Source organism: Manis pentadactyla, chromosome 3 (assembly GCF_030020395.1).
Source record: "Manis pentadactyla isolate mManPen7 chromosome 3, mManPen7.hap1, whole genome shotgun sequence".
NCBI classification, from domain to species: domain Eukaryota; kingdom Metazoa; phylum Chordata; class Mammalia; order Pholidota; family Manidae; genus Manis; species Manis pentadactyla.
In genome coordinates this window covers 113233587-113256212 of record NC_080021.1, presented here as the reverse complement: position 1 = coordinate 113256212, position 22626 = coordinate 113233587, and the positions used below count along the sequence as shown (strand labels likewise).

At 37.0% G+C, this 22626-nt stretch overlaps 1 protein-coding gene across 5 annotated transcripts in view; it reads left to right on the top strand.

Moving 5' to 3' along the window:
• Positions 1 to 22626, top strand: part of YME1L1 (YME1 like 1 ATPase) — a 59912-nt gene that overhangs the window by 7004 nt on the left and 30282 nt on the right. For 2 of the 5 annotated variants that reach the window (XM_036908592.2, XM_036908587.2), the window contains exons 3-8: positions 2299 to 2461; positions 4505 to 4603; positions 8440 to 8549; positions 9896 to 10046; positions 10462 to 10545; positions 12679 to 12761. In XM_036908592.2, the coding sequence (XP_036764487.1) occupies positions 9947 to 10046; positions 10462 to 10545; positions 12679 to 12761 (267 nt within the window). In that variant the 5' untranslated portion in view covers positions 2299 to 2461; positions 4505 to 4603; positions 8440 to 8549; positions 9896 to 9946. Of the gene's footprint in view, positions 1 to 1191; positions 1846 to 2298; positions 2462 to 4504; positions 4604 to 8439; positions 8550 to 9895; positions 10047 to 10461; positions 10546 to 12678; positions 12762 to 22626 lie in introns of those variants that run through there. The other 3 variants (XM_057498300.1, XM_057498298.1, XM_057498299.1) reach the window with 3 other exon arrangements.

The following is a 22626-nucleotide window of genomic DNA, read 5'->3' as shown; positions in this document are numbered from 1 at the left end:
ATCAGACTGAGTCCATCCAGGAGAGAGGTACCACATACTCATGTGAATAGTGGAAGTTTCCTACAAAAAGTTAGTATAATTTTCAGTCTAGTATTTTAAAAATTCTTTTTCTTATATGGGATTGGAATAAGTAGGGATTGGCTAGTAATAAGGAAAGAAAACTCCAAAATATATAGGACTAGAGGTTTAAGAAGCAGCTCATCCTCCTAGGACGGAGAGAGAGCTTTGCAGGAAGAGTTCTCCACCCCCAGGCTGAGGTCCTGACCTTGTAGGGAAAGCATGACCTTGGTTCACTGAGTGGCAGAGAAGTCTCTGGACCAGCTGAACTTGATGGAAATCTACCCTCTAGGGTCCCAGGGAAAGCTGTTCATGGAGATGGCGTCTTAATGGAAAAGCTGCTGGGTGCCTGCACTGGCCACTGGGCGCTGTAGGAGCCATGCTGTGGAGAAGCAGGCAGGAACCAGGTCCTGGAGAGACCGTGTGTGTTGAGATAGGGCCTGCTGGGTGAGCTCCCCAGGACCAGGAGCCACAACCCTTTGCTTCTCCAGTATCTCTCCAGTGCCCCCTACTCAGAGTTTCACACTGACCAGTGAGCAGAGGAAAGAGATTTAAAGGGCCCAGGTCCATGTGATGAATCCAACAAAAAGGATGAAGAGGAAAAATTGCTATCAACAAATGGATAACTGGCACATCCACCCAGAATCCTTCTCCCTCTCAATCCCTATGCTCTGCTGGTTTCTTCAAACGTCTGTTGTCTAAGATTAGTTCCTTCATCCTTCTTAGAGCTTAGTTCAGGCTCACACCTTTTCCCCTTGTCCTGTCATCCTTCTCTCATCCAGTTCACCATCTACTCTTTTCTTCTTTAAAAGAAACAAAAACAAATTATGTTCACTCTAGAATTAAATTCAAACATGGCTTTTCACACTCTGGCCATAGCCCATCTTTCTAGTCCCTTCTTCAGTCACTAAACTTTTTACTACATCTCAACCATTCCGGGCCCTTTGATGACTTTCTATTTGCCCCCTTCCCCAAGGCTTCCTTCTTCATAATTCTGCAAACTAGGTGTTGCCTCAGGGAGGCCTTAGTTGACTTAGGAAATTAGTTGCTGTGTGTTCTGTGTTCTCTCACCACTTAAAAAAATATCTCTGTAATGGCATTTGACCATTCTGTATAATTACCATGTTTATATGTACCTTATTTCTCTTTATGCTAGGACCTGACACCCAATAAGTAAGAAGGGGACTAATTTTTGGTCTTACTTCAGAATCTGTTTCCTTTTTGAGGTCTGAATTGTAAATAGGCTTTTTGGTTTCCTTTTGTAAAAGGTTACTTGAGAGGTAGCACTTCAATATTATAGTCCTTCTATTTTCATTTCTTTAATAATGAGCTTTATTTGTACAGTTGTTGGTAGTTTAAAAAGCACTCTTAAATATTTTATTTCCTTATGCCTTTAAGTAGCTCACTGTACTTAAGGGTATGTATGTGAGTTAGGCATGATCTCTTCTGTTGAGCCACATGATCTCATTGTGAAATAGGCAGGGCATATTTCATAGTCATTTGACTAATGAGGAAATGGATTCTAAGAGTGTGAATGACTTGTCACACAGCTTGTAAGTGACAAATCCCTGGACATCAATCCAGAGCTATATAATCCATGCATCTGACTTCACATCAATCATAAGAAGTTGGTACTTTATTTGTTTTGTTTAATTTTGTTCTCCTTACTTGAAGTTTTAGCTTTTGGGGGCTTTTAGTTAATACTTGTCTTTAATGTCTCCTTGTCAGCTCTTGTAAGAGAAGAAAATAACTCACCCTTATTTGTAGTGACTTTTAAACTGTTTTGAGGTGAGTGTATTTTATTGCCTGGTTTCTCACATTTTTTGCCTTGTTCAATTTCGTCCTAATTAGAAGTTAAATTATGGGTAACTATAGAGCCTCTCGGTCCAAAGAAGTTTCAGTAGTGAGGCCAGAGGAGTGAAATGTCCCATTGTAACAGAGAATACTCTTTCTTTGTCAGATGGGTTTTTGTTTATGGGCATCAGGGCCTTCAGGACGCTTTAAAGCTCCATGGACTGGTTCTACCATTGGGAATATGATTTTTTTAACCTTTATCAAACCTCAGTAAAACTAAAAGTATTTGCACCAACTTATTTTTTAAATATTAGGAAGAAAAGAGGAATCAGTAACATTTGTTAGGCTTTAGAAATACGTATTGTTTCAATTGTTTCAGTGGATAGGAACCTTTCAATTAACTGTCTTGATGATAATGTTTACTTGGTTGACTTAAATCTTTTACAGCCTGTACTTAATTTAAGGGACCTTGGATTATCTGAATTAAAAGTTGGACATATTGATCAACTGGTAGGCGGTCTGCTTCCTGGATTTTGTAAAGGCAAAAGCATTTCTTCCCATTGGCATACATCTCATGTCTCCGCACAATCCTTCTTTGAAAATAAATATGGTAAGTGAATATATTTATGTTCCAATTAAAGTAAGCCATTTTAGTACTATTCATGACTTAAGAGATACCATTTATCATTTACAATTGTTTTGTGCCAGGCTCCTTCATGAGTTGTTTTCTTTTTTTTTTAGGGGTCAATTTTTCTCACTGGAATCATTTTAGATTTGCAAGGATAGCACAGAGCTCCCATATACCCTAATGCGTGACTTCCTCTAACTTTGAGCACCTACATAATCATGTTTTGACATTTGTGAAAACTAAGAAGTTAACATTGATACAATACTTTTAACTAAACTGTAGGCTTTATTTAGATTTTACCAAATGAAATTTAATTTCACAAACACTAGTCACTGTTTCTATTGGGGTCCTTTTTCTACTTGAGGATCTATGAAATATACTGGGTCTGACATTTAGAATAATGGAGTGTTGTTCTAAGTTTAGGTGACAAACATGTATTAGATTCCAGTTCTCTGAGAATACATTGAATACATACTAATCATGGTCCTTTTTTAATGGACTATCTGTATCTTAATTGAGTCTTGGAACAATCTAGTAGTATATAGTAAGTGGGCACTTTGTTGAAAGGCATGTCAACTTCATAAATTTCTTTTTGGATGATACTTGAACAATGAATGTTAGCGGCTTATCAAAATACTTGTTGTGTATTGATGGAAGAAGATATTTTAAAAATCCATTCAAGTTACAGAAGCCCAGGAACAAAAGAGCAGGTTTGAACAGTTTTGTGACAAAGGTTTGATTTGAAGCTATGCTTAATTAATTCATTTACTAATTTTTCATTCTTTTGCCTTTATTTCATGTAAGGTCTGAAAGATAAAGAATTCAGGAGTGAGGAAAAATGAAGTTTTTGAGGTTGGGCCTTGGATTAAAAATCTGCTTCTGTTTTGTTATTTTTTATGCTGTACTACCTCATTCCTGAGAGAAGCCCAGAGGCTTAGTGGTTAAGCATAAGGAGACAGGCCCGAACTCAGTCTTACCACTGACTTTGGTATTTACTTCTCTAAGTTGCTGTTTTTCTCATGAAGTATGAGGGATAGCTCCTTATTTCATTTTGGAAGATCAAATGAAATAATCTAAGTACTGTATGTGGCCCATAGTGTTTGGGAGAGTAAAGTTTTTGTTAGTATTATTGTTTTATAGCAGTATTACTGTGACTTTGCTAGACTTGATGTTTACATTTCCATTAAAAAAGTTTTTTTTATTTCATCAAATGTACATCACAGTGGTTCAGTGGACCTCCTCCTCTCCCCCTGCCTACTCCCATCCCCCTTGGTAACCACTAGTCACTTCTCAGTGCCTGTGAGTCTAATTCTGTTTTGTTCTACATTTCCTCTTAAGGTCATTCCTTTTACTGCCAGCCGTCTTCTTGGCTTAGGCGGGCAGAGGTTTAAGGAAGCATTTATGGACTGGTCTGTAAAGTTCTTGGAAAAATCCCTGAATTCTAACTAGGATATGGGGATAGATGAGAGCCAGGTTCTATTTTCACTGCCCAATGATCATGGATATAGAGTAGGATGGGGCCTGTTGACTTAAGAGTAGGAGTTAGGCAGGATCACCCAAGTATTCATGCTGTGTAGCTGTGGCAGGAGCTTTATTTGTACCAATGACTATGGAAGCTTCAAGAGATACAGTAGTACCTCAGGTGTGTTGTGTTTCATCACATTGTTCACTAGAGGTTGTGAAATTGTCTGTAGGAAATAGCTATTCTTTATCTCTTTATGTTGTGTACTAAAAGTAACTTCAGCTAAACAGATATCTTTTACCTCTTGATTTGAATTTAACCTCACTGGCAGCTGTATTTGTATATTAGATAAAACAATGAACAAGTAAGTGCGAGACAGCAAAATGATAAAGGACTATAGTTAGATTAGCAGTGCTTTAGGGTATTTAGTAAATGCATAGTCATTTATGGACAAAAGGCAAACAACTCATATTTTTGTTTTTTTTTATATTTGGTGAAATTAATTCCTTGGGGTTTTTGTGGCTTGGACATTAGAAATTTTATTCTTTTCAATTTCCCTCCAGGTTACTTAGATAAATTTAGTACCTTACGTTCCTCTTGCTTGTACAGACAACCTTCAAGGACTCTGAAAAGTATTTGTTCAGATCTTCAGTACTGGTCAGGTATGAAGCAACAAGTGTATTTATTTTATTTTATTTTATTTTATTTTATTTTTTAGTGAAGTATCACTGATATACAATCATATTGGTTTCAAATGTACAACACAATGGTTCAACAGTTACACATATTGTTAAATCCTTACCCCCGCTAGTGCAGTTACTATGTTAACATAAAAAGATGTTAAATTGTATTTATTTTGAAAAAATTAATAGACTTATTTTCTATTTTCTGATTTGTCTTTCTTAATAATATTAATGACAGAAACATTCATCTGTAACTCACAATAGAACTTACAGAATATTTGGAATCAATTTATTTGTGTATGTCTGTAATTTTTAATCTAGAAAATATAAAATAGTCAAATTTGGAATGTGAATGACAGGTGCTTCAGTAAATCAAGATTTGGGGAACTTACTATCTAACCTGCTTCAAAATAATTAAGCACATTTGTTTACTTCTCATTCTCAAAATCTTACAGCAATGACTGAAAAAATAGAAAAATTTGTAAAAAAGTGAGAGCAACATTAGGCAGGTGTCATCTATGGACCAGAAATTTGAGGAGTTTCCATAAGTTAAGAAGTAGATGACATCACATTGATAGCAAAATCAAATATGCATTCGTTCATATTTATTTAATGCCAGGCACTAGTGATAGGTGGTAGTTATAAATGAAAAAAAAAAACCCCATGTATTATCTGCCTTAATGGGACTTAGAGCAGAGTGACATGAAAGGGGTGTGTAGTCCTATTTCCAGCAGAACTTAGGAAAAAACCCTAAGTTCTGAATCAATAGTAGTGGGCTTTGTGATGATTGATAGGTCATCCCAGACAGAAAGTTGAAACATTGTCAAAAGTGCACCAATCACAGAACAGTTATGCCTCATAACTTTTAGGCTACAGTGAGAAAAAACACCTTTATAATCAGGGGTGTGTGTGTGTGTGTGGAGAGGAATCTGTCTCTGAAGACTCCTGGTTTGAGTATTGATACCAGAGAGAAACAAGACACTACCCCAGGTCACTTTGGACTTGAATCATACACAAAGGGTATCCTGCTGATTCACCATAAATCCATGTTTATATTCTAAAAACATTTACCACCATGGTAGTTTTGGGAAAAACTGTCTACAATTAGTAATGATTAGTGTGTTCTTCTTTATGAATACAAATTGATTAGCAGTGATCTCCACATATTTGAGGAAAACTTGTATGAAAAAGCATAGGAAATGGAGGCATTAAGTTGGGCAAGGAGACAGTGATCAACTGAAGAAATGGCTAATGCAGTGGACAGATGATTACTTAAGAAGAGTGACGAGTTTTATATATTCATGGGAGACTTACAAAAAGCATGTATTAGGGTATGAAGAATATCTTAAAACTTAGAAGTCAGGTTCTCTGATCAGGGTAATAAAACTGTAGTCAAATAACAAAGAATAGCTAAAAAAATAACCTGACTATGTATAAATTTCTAAGTGTGTTGTGGCTGAAGGGAAATCCAAACTGAAATTTCAGTTAGTTAGTAGTGAACTACAGTGAAAACCTGCATATCGAAATCTTTGGATTCAGGATAAACTGATATCAAAACCATAGTATAATTTATTAGGAAATAAGAAAGATGGGAAATAAATGAAACATTCATTTTGAGAAATTTTTTTTAAAGAATAGGAGACGTTAATGTGGATAAAATAGACATTAAATGAGTACTATAGCAAGAAACAGTTTTGCTTAAACCAAGAACAAGTTTAATTTGGAAAAAAAAACAACAGAGCAAACTAACAATCTGATTAAAAAATAATAAAGAAAATGATACTTTTCAAACATAATCCCTTTATCCCAAAGGCACTGGACTCAGATAGTTTTATGGCTACACTGTTTCCCAGGATCAGAAGTTTCCTGTTATTTGAAACTTTTTTAATAAAGAAAAAGAATAGGCTTCCCTGTTTATTCTGTGAAATTACTGATATTGAAACATTAGCAGAAAATAGAATACAATAGATCAATTTCACTTAATAATATAAATACAAAAATCCTAAATAATATCTGTAAAACCAAGTATTAGAAATGTGCTAAATAAGGATACAAGAGTGATTTAACCTTAGGAAGTATATTAATTTGTATTACTCGATAAGAGAAGAAAAGCAGTATTATTTCAGTGTATGATGTAAAGCATACAACATATATTGTTTGTTATCCTTCCTAAAATCTCTTAGAAAACTAGAGAAGAGGGAAACTTTAATTTCTTAAGGGTATCTATCAGGCTCTCATTAAATGTTAGATACTAGATTACATGATAATCTAGTATCCTGTTTTTGTTTAGCAGTAATAGGGAGGTTCTGAGTGATGTGATTAAAAAGGAAAAGGGGAGTTAAAGGAACGTACAAAATTATAATTTGGTGATAATGATTTTTTTTAACTAGAAAATTAAATTGAAAGGCTACTTTGGTATCATAAAATAAATGCATAAAAATCAGTAGCTTTCTTATATTCTACCAATAGCTTTTAATTACAGTTTTCAAAACCCATTAAATCCTTCATCCTGAAAAGAAGTATGCAATGTAATATATACACACATATGCATATGTGTATTTGTATGGAACTTCACTGAAAGAAAGAAAAGGAGCTGAGTAGATGAAATAAGAGGATACTACAGTCCTCTTTGGAAGGGCTTAGTAGTGTTGCAGTGTCAATTTGCAGGCAAATTTATGAATTCATTGCAGTCCCAGTCAAAACCTTGAACGCTTGTTGAGAAAATCAGGAAGTTTGGTATTTAAAAAAGGAATCAGATTCTTTCCTTATATCATAAGTAAGTTCCAAATATGTAAAGGTCTGTAAAGAAAAAGTTGTAAGTGATAATGGAGTCAATAGACTACCTTTAAAGTCTTAGTTTGGGGATGGGACCCTAATCAAAACAATACAGAAAACATTGAAGATTAAAAGGTACAGCTGCATTTAACTGCAAATTAATGTATCACAAGACATATATTAAATGGTTCAAGTATACCTGATGAAAGGTTAGATATATAACACTCAGATTCTTCTATAAGTGAAAATGAAAATGTGAAAGGTCACAAGTGCTTAGTCAATAAAAAATAGTTCTCAAAAATTTCCCTCACTTTTAATCTGAAATGTAATTTAAAACAAGACACTGCTTTTTGCCCATCAGGTTTGTACCAAGAAGATTTATATTGAAAAGGGTGTGGAGAAAAGGACATTCATAGTCACTGGTAGGCATGTAAATGGATAGCAGCCTTCTAGAGGGCAATTTCTTAGTGTCAAACAATTCAAAGCTCACAATTTCATTTTTAATCTGTATGTGCTGGCAGATAGTATAAAGAAGACTTTAACTGCAGCATTATTTTTAGTAACAAAAAAGAGGAAAACAGTGCATTTCCATCTAACCTTTTCTGAAAACTGTCCATGATACATTGTTAAGGGAAAGAGGACAATCACAAAAGGTTGCATACTATTTTTATAGAAAGAGCATGTCTATCAATACATAGAAATGTAGTCATGAAATTGTTTACAGTGGTTACTTCTGGGTAGAAGGACTGGGGCTTGGGGAATGAGACTGTGACTTGTACTTGATACTTAATGAATAGTGGTTTTTCTTTTTTTACTATTTTAAAATTGCCAAGAAAATGTAAAGTTAATTTATAGATTCAGTCCATTATTTGAATGACTGTAATTATAAGTGTGTTGAAGTGTCTGGCAAAGACTTGTGTTAACAAATCAGATTATGAGCCGAAATGTCCAAGTATGGTGTCAGAGTTTCGAATCATAGGCATTTTTCTTTTCTTAGAAAAATTTACAATGAGAAGTAAATGTGGTGCCATTTTATTTAGTTTTCATACAGTCTCGGGGTTTTAAAACATTGAAATCAAGGACAAGACGTCTGCAGTCCACTTCTGAAAGATTAGCAGAAACACAGCATATAGCACCATCATTTGTGAAGGTAATTAGACCTTTTTTGGTTCAAAAAGTAATAATTCTCAGGTATTAAAATGAGAACCTTCAGTACCTGATTTGTCAACCAGTTAATTTTCTCCCATCTTTGCACTTACGATTAAGGATTAATAACCTGTGTAATTATTATACCTACACCTCTCCTTAGGTGCCAAACTTGTCCCTCTACTGCTCGACTAGACATCTCCCTCTGGCTTTTTCCCTAATGTACATCTGCTTTGTGTTCTCTGTGTTAATAAATAGCATCCACCCAGGCTAGAAATCTGATGATCAATTTTGGTTTGTCCATTTTCTCTCACATCCCACATCCATGAATCACTAAAGTCCTATTGATCCAGCCTCTTAAATTTGTCGATTCTCCCTCTTCATCCCCAGCTCCATTGCATAGACAGACTATACCATTTCTTGCCTTGAGTGCTCTAAAGAAAAGGCTCATTTAGTCTCCTTGCCATTAGCTTTGCTACCTTCACTCACCTTCCAGATAGCCACCCACCAGTCTGTCCAAAACATAGTCACGTAATGTTTGTATTTCTCTGCTTTCCTGTCAGACGCCTGCTGTGGTACAGGGCATTTCATTGGCCTCTGCCTGCCATTTTTCTGTTCTTATCTTTCAATGTGCCACCCACTCTGTACCCCTGCCTTCCTCCTCTCTTGGCATTTTAAAGGCCTGTCGTACAAGATGGCTTGCAGTTCTTGGGCACCAAAGGCTGTTGTTTCATGGCTCTGTCAAGTTGTTCCTGCTGTGTAATTCCCTGGGATATAGATACCCTATCCTCTGTAAGGCCTTTCCTCACTGATGTAGGTAGTATTTTACTTCTTTTGCTACCTTACCTACTGCTTACAGTATCAGAATGATTTTAAAAACTTAGGTATTTATGTATCTCTCCCCATTAAACGTAAATCATTCAGATCTTTTGTTACCTTTACAGCTTCAGATCTTAATACAGGCAAAGTACATGAAGGGTGTCCTGTCAGTAAACAGTTACAAATTAATGAGTTGTTCCTTGCAGTAAAGATAAAGGAGTGCAAACATCATGCCATTAGAATCCAAAGTCAATGTGTGGCCTATTAACAGTTTTAGTGTAGTATTTAGTATAGATAGAGTTCTTACAGAGAATTTCTTTGTATCAGTTGATTTGTGCAAGTATGTTAGATACAAGGTGTTAGATTCCTAGCTATTGATTAAGTAATTTATCGTGAGTCTTAGTCTAATTCTTCACACTGATCATAAAAATTAAAAATTATAGAATTTGAACTTTTTTGTGAGTGGTCATTATACTTTGGTGGAGCATTACCTATATAAGCTGCCAATACTGATGTTGTTTGTGTTCTTAGGGGTTTCTTTTGCGGGACAGAGGAACAGATGTTGAGAGTTTGGACAAACTCATGAAAACCAAGAACATACCTGAAGCTCACCAAGATGCGTTTAAAACTGGTTTTGCAGAGGGTTTCCTGAAAGCTCAGGCACTAACGCAAAAAACCAATGGTAAGTTGATTTGACACCCCCCATATTTGGAATGAACATCTGAAAGGAAGTCAGAGTCCACCTTTAACTGACTTGGAGAACAGTTATCCAGCTTTTCATTTCATTCCTTATCCAAAAGTTATCAATCATGTATCCCATTTGTAACTTCAGTGGTGTGGAAGTGGAAATACCTGCTTACCGCTTTTGGCTTTCTCAACTGAGAAATCACAGTTAAGGACAGAAGCACGTGTGGCTTCATGAGACTTTTGGTAACGGTGCTGAAAGGAAATCGTGGCTGTAAGGCAGAAGAACTCCAGGTTACAGCATAGGATGTGATGAAATATATGAGTACCTCTTATGAGGACGCTACTATTTGCGTTTCACTGAGCTGTCGTTTCTCATGGACATCTTTCGACTTAGGCTTTTTCTTTTCCAGATTCTCTCAGAAGAACTCGTCTGATCCTCTTTGTCCTGCTGCTCTTTGGCATTTATGGATTCTTTAAAAACCCATTTTTATCTGGTAAGTGTTTTTATTTACCTAATTTTTAAAATCTTTTAAAAACCTGTTTCTTTTTTATAGGTACTCTACCTAAGACTTAGAGAAAGGAAACACTGATGTTTTTGGCTGTAGGGTCTAGGCTTTTCATTTCTAAATAAAGAATTCTCTGATTGGGTCACGTTGCAATTGTTTTTTGCATTGAAGAAGAAACGTTTTAATCTGTTATGATTGTGTACGACCTGCATTTTCAGAAGGCTTATTATACATTATACATTGCTTTATGGCTTACAAGAAAAGTTCCTTCAAATACTGTACAACTTCAAGTTTTACTACTTTGTCTCAAAAATAATATTCCTTAAAATTGCAAGGATAGAAGACAAGTAGTGATTCTACAGCATCTTACTACGCTGATGGACAGAGACTGTAATGGGGTTAGTGGGGGGGGGTTTGGTGATGGGGGGAGGCTGGTAAACATAATGTTCCTCATGTAATTGTAGATTAATGATACCAAAAAAAAAATTGCAAGGATAATGTTAGAGTGAAAATGTTAGATTAATTTCTAGTAGTGGTTAGTTTCCCAGAGTTTTAGGAAGTGATACCTAATTATTAAATTAAAAAGATGTAGAAAAATTTCAAACAGCAATACCAAGGGAAATAGTTATCCATTTCAAAGACACTAATAAATTGAAGTTACTAAAAATTGACTTACTAAATGAGTCTCGTATTATCTCAGTTTTCTAGTCTAAGAAGTAATATTGTCAAGTTTAAGTGGTTCTGATTGCATTTTCTGCTACTCAGTTGTGACACCTTGTTCTCTACTCTCTTTATGACTGATTACCTTGAGAGAAAGCTGATGTACAGTTAAGAGCAACGGTTGACCTGGCTCAGGATTTTGTCTGAGAATTTGCCTGTTGTCCCATATATTTTAATGTGGCATCAAACTGGAGATGAGTTTTTAACGTCTACAAATAACCTTCTTATATTTAGATTGACTTTTTCTTATCTCCCTCTTTTTGTGTACCCAAAAAAGAACAAGCACAGGGAAGATAGCTGGTATTGGCAGTGTGCTGGAGGCGTGGGATGAGGTCTGATGATTCATTGTTCTTTTAATTGCTGTCTTGCATTAAGTAAAACAATCAAAATAGGAAATGCGTTGCCTCTGTGTAATTATTCTTAATTTTTTATAAGGTCCGGGTGAGTCTCCTGTAAACTAACTTGTATTATTTATTAAGTCCATCTATATAGGTACTTTAAAAGTAATTTAGTGGGCTAAAACTATTAATGTCTGTTCTAGAATTGCTGAATGAAATTTTCTGTCCTGACTTATATGTTCTTGATATGTTAAAGGTTTCTTACTAACCCTGTATTTTTGCCTGCTAATTTTTTTGCTTCTAAAATTTCAGTCCATCCTAAAGATACTATTTTTGGTTGTTTCTGAGGTAATTAGCCATTGCTCAGTTTACTCATTTACGTCTGTCTAGTATGGAAGTTTACATGTTGGGGAGAGGTATAAGAAAGCTTTGTAATAATTCCCCATGCTTTATCTCAAATATTGTACTACCCTACCAAACTCTTACTGTCTTTCTTATTCTTAATGATGTTATTACTGATGATGACATACTGAGGGCAACTAAAAACAGTTGTTAGAGGAAGAAGGCTACATGATAAGTGAAACAATCTGTTAAGGTTCACCCCCCCCCTTTTTTTTTAAATTCCAGTGCCAGTTTTTATGCTATGTTTAAGATAACATATTTCATAGTGTAGATCTCTAACCAATTGTGTCAGGATAATTCAGGGTGATTTCCAGGGACATGGCCTGGGAACCTGCATAGACATATGGCTAGAGTGATTTTTATGCACAATGAAATTTGAGAACCATTGGCTTGAATTTCTATTACTAGATATTGTAAGGAGAAGCAGCAAATAATTCTTAGTTTTAATTGGAAAGTACAAAGATGTCTTTTCAATGTGAATCATTTATTCCTTGAACATGGTCTAGAAGCGCAGAAGCCCTAGTTTCTACTCCTCACTCTGATTTTATGTATGTGAACTTAGGTATTTCCTTTTTGGGGGGCTTTCTTGCATCTGAAAAATAAGGTGGTTGAAATTTTATGAATCTGTCAAATTTGTAAGCATTTCTTTTCTTCCAACTAGTCCGTTTCCGGACATCGACGGGGCTTGATTCTGCAGTAGATCCTGTCCAGATGAAAAATGTCACCTTCGAACACGTTAAAGGAGTAAGTTAAAAAGTTTCCCCTGTTGTCGTCAAACATTATAATTGTGTATGTTCAATTTGATTCCAAAGGTGTGAAATAATAGAAAACCAAAATGTATTGGTCTTTGCCCCCTGTTCCTGGCACAGAGGTCCTAAAACCCTTGAAATTTCCCAAGTGATAAGAGCACTGGGAGCATTTTCTGTTTTAGTATTAGGTCTTTGACCCAGACTCCTGACACAGGTTTTCTGAGTCCTTTAGAATTTCCTGGGTGATGGCAGTGTCTCTTGTTCTAATGGGTGTGACTCTTGGTGGGTTTCTGGGTGAGGGCTAGTCACTACCAGAAAGACCAAACCATGGTTAGAAGTTTGGGACTTTCAGCCCAACTCTTGTTCTCTGCAGAGCAGGGAGGGGCTGGAAATGGGGTTAATAATTAATCATTTCTGCACAAAGAATCTCCCATAAAAATCCCAGTAATTTGGGGTGTTGCAGGTTCCCGAACACACGGTGCTGCGAAGAGAGTAGTGCCCAGAGATGTATTGGAAGTTGTTCCTCTTCCCAAATACCTGGCCTTGTGAATCTCTTCCACCTGGCTATTTCTCAGTAATACCCTTTCATAATAAACCAGTAATCCAGTACCTAATGTGTTTTCTGAGTTCTGTGAGCCACTCTAGAAAATTAATGGAGCATAAGGAGGTATCTTGGGAACCTCCAGCTCATAGCCAGTTCGTCAAAAACAGAGATAACATAGACTCATGATTGGTATCTGAAGTGGATGTGTGGCAGGAGGTGGGGGGATAAGTCTTGTAGGACTGAGCCCTTAATCCTTTGCTGATAGGATCTGATACTCTGTCTCCAGGGGGATCGTGTCAGAACTGAGTTGAATTGCAGGACATCCTGCTGGAGTGTGAAGTGCTTGGTTAGGGGAAAAACTACAACACATTTGGTGACTGGAAGTAGTGTAGAGTAGTTGAGAGTGAGTCAAGGAAAATGAGAGTGTGTATTACCTTTATATTAAGGAATATTATGCAGTAGGTAAAATGGCATCCAAAAATATTTGAAACTTTAATATTCTGAGTAAATAACAGTAGTAGATGATAAGTCTTGTTTCATGGCAGGGTTTCGTGTCAATTTGTGAAACAGCAAGGTGTCATGGAATGAATGTGGACTTCATAGTCAAAAGACTTAAGATTTCAAAATTTAATTTTGAGTCACTGGCTTGAACCAGTTACTTTAGATTCTTACAGATAATGTATATGCTTGGAACATAGTTGATGCATAGTAAATGGTACTTTTCTTCACCCATTCCTCTTAATTGATGTTTGTACTCTGGTATCTAACCCACCTGTATTGAAAGAACGGAACGGATGAATGCCAGTTTATACCCAGTTAGTTAAACCATTTGTTTAATAAATATTAATAGTGTCTACTAAGTGCCAGGCTCTGTTTTATATACTGGATAAAATAAAACAAATCTCTGCCCTCATGTTTTAATTGTAGTATAAATTGGAGAACATGGTACATATGGGAATACAGAGAATGTTCAAAAATGGTAAAATGTTATGAAAAAAATATAGAGCAGGGTGAAGAGGATTGGGAGTTCTGGGAGAAAGGTCACAATTTGAAATGGGGTGTTCAGTGTATGATTGAGAAGGTGACATTTGAGTGAAGAATTAAGTATCGTACTATTAGCAATCAGCCTAGCCTATGAATGGACACAAAAAGGCCTAGAATGAACCGAATATGATAGCTTATTTACACAAAATAAATGATTTCGACTCATTAGACTATGATCCACTCATAGCTATCAAATGTCTCTAATCTATATTAACACAATATTGGCGTTCACCATCTCCCTAGTAGGAATATTAATGTATCGATCACACTTAATATCTTCACTATTATGCCTAGAAGGCATAATACTATCCCTATTCGTAATAATTACTATCACAATCCTAACTAACCACTTTACGCTAGCTAACATAGTACCCATCATCCTCCTTATACTAGCAGCATGTGAAGCTGCCCTAGGTCTCTATTAGTACTCGTATCTAACACATACGGCACAGACTACGTACAAAGCCTAAACCTACTCCAATGCTAAATCTAATTATTCCCACAACCATACTAATCCCCCTGACATGACTATCAAACAAAAACATAGTATGAATCAACGTCACGTCATACAGCATGTTAATCAGTTTAACATCCTTAAGCACTCTAGGCCAACATGACCACAACAGCATAAACTTCTCAACTACTTTCTTTTCAGATCCCCTATCAGCACCCTTAGTCATACTAACAACATGACTTCTCCCCTTAATATTAATAGCTAGTCAGGCCCATCTCTCTAAGAACCTCTAAACCGAAAAAAACTATACATCACCATACTAATCACCCTTCAAGTACTACTAATTATAACATTTACCTCTTCCGAATTCATTATATTTTACATCTTATTTGAAGCAACACTCGTACCAACCCTAATCATCATCACACGATGAGGAAACCAAGCAGAACGACTAAATGCAGGATCCTATTTTCTCTTCTACACAATAGTAGGTTCACTCCCCCTTTTAGTAGTGCTTACATACACCCAAAAATAACAGGAACTCTCAATATACTAGTACTACAATATTGAGCAAAACCTATAAACGACTCTTGATCGAACATACTAATTTGACTAGCATGCATAATAGCATTCATAGTAAAAATACCCCTATATGGACTACACCTCTGACTACCAAAAGCCCACGTAGGAGCTCCCATTGCAGGTTCCATAGTACTTGCAGCCGTACTACTTAAGCTAGGTGGATACGGCATACTACGCATCACTGTTATACTCGAACCGGTAACAACATTCATAGAGTACCCTTTTCTAATACTATCCTTATGAGGAATAATCATAACAAGCTCTATCTGTCTTTGCCAAACTGATTTAAAGTCACTAATTGCCTACTCCTCTGTAACCCACATAGCACTAGTATTCGTTGCAATCCTAATCCAAACCCCATGAAGTTACATAGGAGCCACCACTCTCATAATCGCCCATGGCTTAACATCGGCCATACTATTCTGCCTAGCAAATACAAACTATGAATGAATTCACAGTCGAACTATAATACTAGCACGAGGACTACAAACCCTCCTACCCTTAATAGCTGCTTGATGACTCTTAGCAAGCTTAGCTAACCTGGCCTTACCACCTAGCATTAACTTAATCGGAGAACTATTCGTAGTAATATCAACATTCTCATGATCTAGCACTACCATTATTCTCACTGGAATAAACATCATCATTACAGCTATCTACTCCCTGTACATACTAATATCTACTCAACGAAGCAAATACACCCACCATATCAACAATATCAGCCCCTCCTTTACCCGAGAAAACCCTAATAGCTCTCCACATACTACCCCTCCTAATACTATCAATTAATCCCAAAATCATCCTAGGATACCTTTACTGTAAGTATAGTTTAATAAAACATCAGATTGTGAATCTGATAATAGAAGACCCTAACTTCTTACTTACCAAAAAAGTATGCAAGAACTGCTAATTCCTGCCCTCATACATAAAAATATGGCTTTTTAAAACTTAGAGGATGACAGACATCCGTTGGTCTTAGGAATCAAAAATTTGGTGCAACTCCAAGTAAAAGTAATTAACATTTTAACATACTCTTCACTCATAACACTAACAGTATTAGCTATGCCAATTATAATCACCCCCACAAATATCTATACAAGCAAAAACTACCCCTCCCATGTAAAAAATATAGTTGCACTAGCCTTTATCATCAGCATAATCCCTGTAATAATATTTATCTACTCAAATGAAGAGGCAACTATCTCCAACTGACACTAAATAACAATCCAAACAATAAAAATAACAATAAGCTTCAAACTAGACTACTTCTCTCTAACATTTACACCAGTAGCCCTATTTGTCACATGATCTATCATAGAATTCTCTCTGTGATATATAAAATCAGATCCCCATATCAATCGATTCTTCAAATATCTACTAATTTTCCTAATCACAATAATGATTCTAGTGTCTGCCAACAACATATTTCAACTTTTCATCGGATGAGAAGGTGTAGGCATTATATCCTTTCTCCTAATTTGTTGATGATAATGGACGAACAGACGCAAACACAGCAGCTACAAGCCATTCTGTATAATCGCATTGGACATATCGGATTCATTTTATCAATAGCATGATTCCTTATAAACCTAAACTCATGAGATCTCCAACAGATCTTCATACTAAACCCCGAAAACACAAACATCCCCCTAATAGGTCTATTATTAGCAGCAACTGGAAAATCCGCAAAATTTGGACTACATCCCTGACTCCCTTCCGCTATACAAGGACCAACTCCAGTATCAGCCCTACTCCACTCCAGTACAATAGTAGTCGCAGGAGTGTTCCTACTAATCCGATTCCACCCTTTAATAGAGAACAAAACAATTCAAACGGCAACTCTATGCCTAGGAGCCATTACAACCCTATTCACAGCTATCTGTGCTCTCACTCAAAACGATATCAAAAAGATTGTAGCCTTCTCAACCTCAAGCCAACTTGGCCTTATAATAGTTACCATCGGCATTAACCAGCCCCACTTAGCCTCCATGCACATCTGCACCCACGCCTTCTTTAAGGCCATACTCTTCATATGCTCTGGATCAATCATTCACAGCCTAAATGATGAGCAAGATATCCGCAAAATAGGAGGACTATTCCACACTCTTCCCACCACCACCTCTGCCCTCATTATCGGCAGTCTCGCCCTAACAGGAACCCCCTTCCTTACAGGCTTCTACTCTAAAGACCTGATTATCGAAACCGCCAACATATCCTACACAAACACCTGAGCCCTATTTATTACACTACTAGCCACCTCTCTTAACAGCTGCCTACAGCGCACGAATCATCTTCTTTGCACTCCTAGGACAACCCCGATTTAATACCCTAGCCAGCATCAATGAAAACGACCCTTTACTAATAAACCCAATCAAACGCTTAATACTAGGAAGCATCTTCACTGGATTCCTACTATCCAACAACATCCCCGCAACATCTACACCCCAAACAACTATACCACACTCCTAAAATATACCGCCCTTGCTGTCACAAACCTAGGCTTCATACTAGCTCTAGAGCTATGCAATGTATCCCTAAACCTACGCCACAAAAACCCCTCAAATGCCTTCAAATTCTCAAACCTACTAGGATACTTCCCCACAATCATCCACCGCTCCTGACCACTATGAACACTAACAACAAGCCAAAAACTAGCACCCCTTATTCTAGACCTAATCTGACTAGAAAACATCTTACCAAAATCAACCTCATACTTCCACATAAAAGCCTCTCTAATAACATCCAATCAAAAGGGTCTAATTAAACTCTACTTCCTATCATTTGCAACAATTGCCCTAACTCTTCTTCTATCCTATTACCTCGAGTAATCTCCATAACAATAACAACACAAATCAACAAGGACCACCCAGTTACAACCACAAACCAAACACCATGGCTATAAAGAGCAGCAACACCCGCAGTTTCCTCACTAAAAAACTCAGACCCTCCAATATCATACATTGTCCAATCACTTTGATTACTAAAATCAAAAACAACACTCAACCCCTCACCCTTCAACATATAAAGCACTAGAATTAACTCTATCACCACACCAGCAACAAAAGCACCAAACACAACTACATTAGACATCCAAATCTCAGGATACTCTTCAATGGCCATAGCCGCTGTATAACCAAAAACAACCAACATCCCCCCAAGATAAATCAAGAAAACCATCAAACCTAAAAAAGACCCACCAAAATGAACTACAATCCCACAACCAACCCCACCAGCCACAACCAAACTAAACCCCCATAAATCGGAGAAGGTTTTGAAGAAAACCCTAAAAAACTAATCACAAAAATAATACTCAAAATAAACACAACATATGTCATTATTCCCACATGGACTCAAACCATGACCTATGACATGAAAAATCATCGTTGTAATTAAACTATGGAAACCTAATGACAAACATTCGAAAAACGCATCCCCTACTCAAAATCATTAATGACTCTTTCATTGATCTACCTCTAACATCTCAGCACGATGAAACTTTGGATCCTTACTAGGAATCTGTCTAATCCTACAAATTCTCACAGGCTTATTCTTAGCCATACACTACAAAGCAGACACATCCACTGCATTCTCATCAGTCACTCACATCTGTCGAGATGTTAACTATGGATGAATTATCCGATATATACATGCTAATGGAGCTTCCATATTCTTCATTTGCCTGTTTATACACATCGGATGAGGCATCTATTACAGATCATTTGCCTACAAGGAAACACGAAACATCGGCATCTTACTTCTGTTTGCAATAATAGCAACTGCCTTCATAGGCTACGTCCTGCCATGAGGGCAGATATCCTTCTGAGGTGCCACAGTAATCACAAACCTTTTATCCGCAATTCCTTACATCGGATCTAGCCTAGTAGAGTGAATCTGAGGGGGATTCTCAGTAGACAAAGCAACTCTCACTCTATTCTTCGCCTTCCACTTCATCCTCCCTTTCGTAATCCTTAGCCTAGCACTAGTACACCTGCTATTCCTACACGAAACTGGATCTAACAACCCAATGGGAATTGTATCCGATTCAGACAAAATCCCATTCCACCCATACTACACAACCAAAGACATTTTAGGCCTATTCATTATAATTGTAACACTATTAACCCTAACCTTATTCTTTCCCGACCTACTAGAGGACCCAGACAACTATACACCAGCAAACCCCCTAAACACACCACCCCATATTAAGCCAGAATGATACTTCCTATTTGCATATGCAATTCTATGCTCAATCCCCAATAAACAAGGAGGGGTATTAGCACTAGTTCTATCCATCCTTGTACTAGCACTTATTCCACTACTACATACATCGAAACAATGAACTATAATATTCCGACCCCTAAGGCAAACCATCTTCTGACTTCTAGTAGCTGACCTACTAGTCCTAACTTGAATCAGAGGACAGCCTGTAGAGCACCCTTTCATCCTAATCGGACAAGTGGCCTCTATTCTCTACTTTACACTAATCCTAGCAGCAATGCCAATCACAGGTATCATCGAAAATAATCTCATAAAATGAAGAGTCTTCGTAGTATATATCAATACCCTGGTCTTGTAAACCAGCAAAGGAACTAACCCTCCCCAAGACTCAGGAAGAAGACAAAAGCCCTACCATCAGTACCCAAAGCTGAAATTCTTCATAAACTACTTCCTGCAATATAATTAAAGCCCAACAAACATTATACAGTATATGCTATGTATAATCATGCATTAATGGTTTAGCCCATGCATATAAGCAAGTACATTATATTATTATAGTACATAGGACATACTATGTTTAATCGTGCATTAATGGTTTAACCCATGCATATAAGCAGGTACATAATATCCTTAGAGTACATAGTACATACTATTATTGATCGGACATAGCACATCAAGTCAAATCATTTCCAGTCAACATGCGTATCCCTACCACTGAAGGCCGCCTAATCACCATGCCACGTGAAATCACCAACCCGCTCACAATTGTGTCCCTCTTCTCGCTCCGGGCCCATTAGGACTGTTGGGTAGTTATACTGAAACTATACCTGGCATCTGGTTCTTACTTCAAGGTCATACTACTCTAACCGCTCACTCGTTCCTCTTAAATAAGACATCTCGATGGATTCGTGACTAATCAGCCCATGCCTAGTATAACTGTGCTGTCATGCCTTTGGTATCTTTTAATTTTTGGGATGCGAGGTTCAACTGGGTCACCAACCTTCAAGCAGGTGGATAACTTGTAGACAGACATTCATTGAATATTACTGGTCGTACATACTAATCTTTAGGTGTTATTCAGTCAATGGTTACAGGACATAGAGAATTTTACAACAGAATTTTGAGTCGAGCCTACAGAAATCAGAGATCACAACTGCAGACATCAACAAATACTAAAGTAATTAATTTAAATTTATAATTTTAGGTTTGATATATCAAACCCCCCCTTACCCCCACAAAGCCCCTATGTACTAAACATCTTGTCAAACCCCAAAAGCAAGAATACATACACAAAGGCGCTATAAGCACAAAGTATTACATAAGCATGTAGACTTGTACAACTACCAACGCAGCTTTCTGCCTACCCGTAAAATACTTAGATGCTTGGACATATATGGCTGGAAGGCCACATGGTGCTATATCGTGATTTCTATTAGCCACAATAAAAACAATATACTATAAATACAAATATCAATTAATTCTTATAAGTGCTCATAGCACAAACTATTTGCCCCCTATGTATTATGAAATTAAAGTTAATGTAGCTTAAAATCAAAGCAAAGCATTGAAAATGCTTAGATGAGTTTACAAACTCTATAAACACATAGGTTTGGTCCCAGCCTTTTTATTAATTTTCAATAGAATTACACATGCAAGTATCCACCCTCCAGTGAAAGTGCCCTTCAAGTTATTACAAGACCTAAAGGAGCTGGTATCAAGCACGCCAATAAGGCAGCTAATGACACCTTGCAAAGCCACACCCCCACGGGAAACAGCAGTGATAAAAATTAGGCTATAAACAAAAGTTCGACCTTTTGGTAAATCTCGTGCCAGCCACCGCGGTCATACGATTAACCCTCGTTAATAAAAAACTGGCGTAAAGCGTGCTAAGATAAGTTCAATCCAAATAAAGTTAAGCCTTAACCAAGCTGTAGAAAGCCAAGGTTACCGTAAAAATAAATTACGAAGGTAACTTTAATTACAATCGACACACGATAGCTAAGACCCAAACTGGGATTAGATACCCCACTATGCTTAGCCCTAAACTTAAATAATTCATCAGACAAAATTATTCGCCAGAGCACTACTAGCAATAGCCTAAAACTCAAAGGACTTGGCAGTGCTTTATACCCCTCTAGAGGAGCCTGTTCTATAATCGATAAACCCTGATAAACCTCACCAATTCTTGCTAATACAGCCTATATACTGCCATCTTCAGCAAACCCTAAAAAGGAAGCACAGTAAGCAAGATTATAAAACTATAAATACATTAGGTCAAGGTGTAGCCCATGAGTTGGAAAGAAATGGGCTACATTTTCTAAAATAGAATATGAATGAACACCCTAATGAAAATGAGGGCCAAAGGAGGATTTAGTAGTAAGAATAGAAAGCTCAACTGAACCCGGCTCTAAAGCACGCACACACCGCCCGTCACCCTCTTCAAATCCTTAAGCACAGCTAAACATATTAGACAAATACTAAGGCATGAGAAGAGACAAGTCGTAACAAGGTAAGCATACTGGAAAGTGTGCTTGGATAATCAAAGTGTAGCTTAAATAAAGCATCTGGCCTACACCCAGAAGATCCCAGTAATATGTTCACTTTGAACAAATCCTAGCCCAATCAACACTTAACATAAAAGTAAACAAAAATACATAAACTAAAGCATTTACTAGATTAAAGTATAGGCGATAGAAATTACATAGCGGCGCTATAGAAAAAGTACTGTAAGGGAAAGATGAAAGATGCATTTACAGTAGAAAACAGCAAAAATTACCCCTTATACCTTTTGCATAATGAACTAACTAGAAACACTCCAGCAAAGAGAACTTAAGCTGGAAACCCCGAAACCAGATGAGCTACCTATGAGCAGTTTAAAGAACCCACTCATCTATGTGGCAAAATAGTGAGAAGACTTGTAGGTAGAGGTGAAAAGCCTAACAAGCCTGGTGATAGCTGGTTGTCCAAGAAATGAATCTAAGTTCAGCTTGAAATATACCTAAAAGCCCAAAAACTATA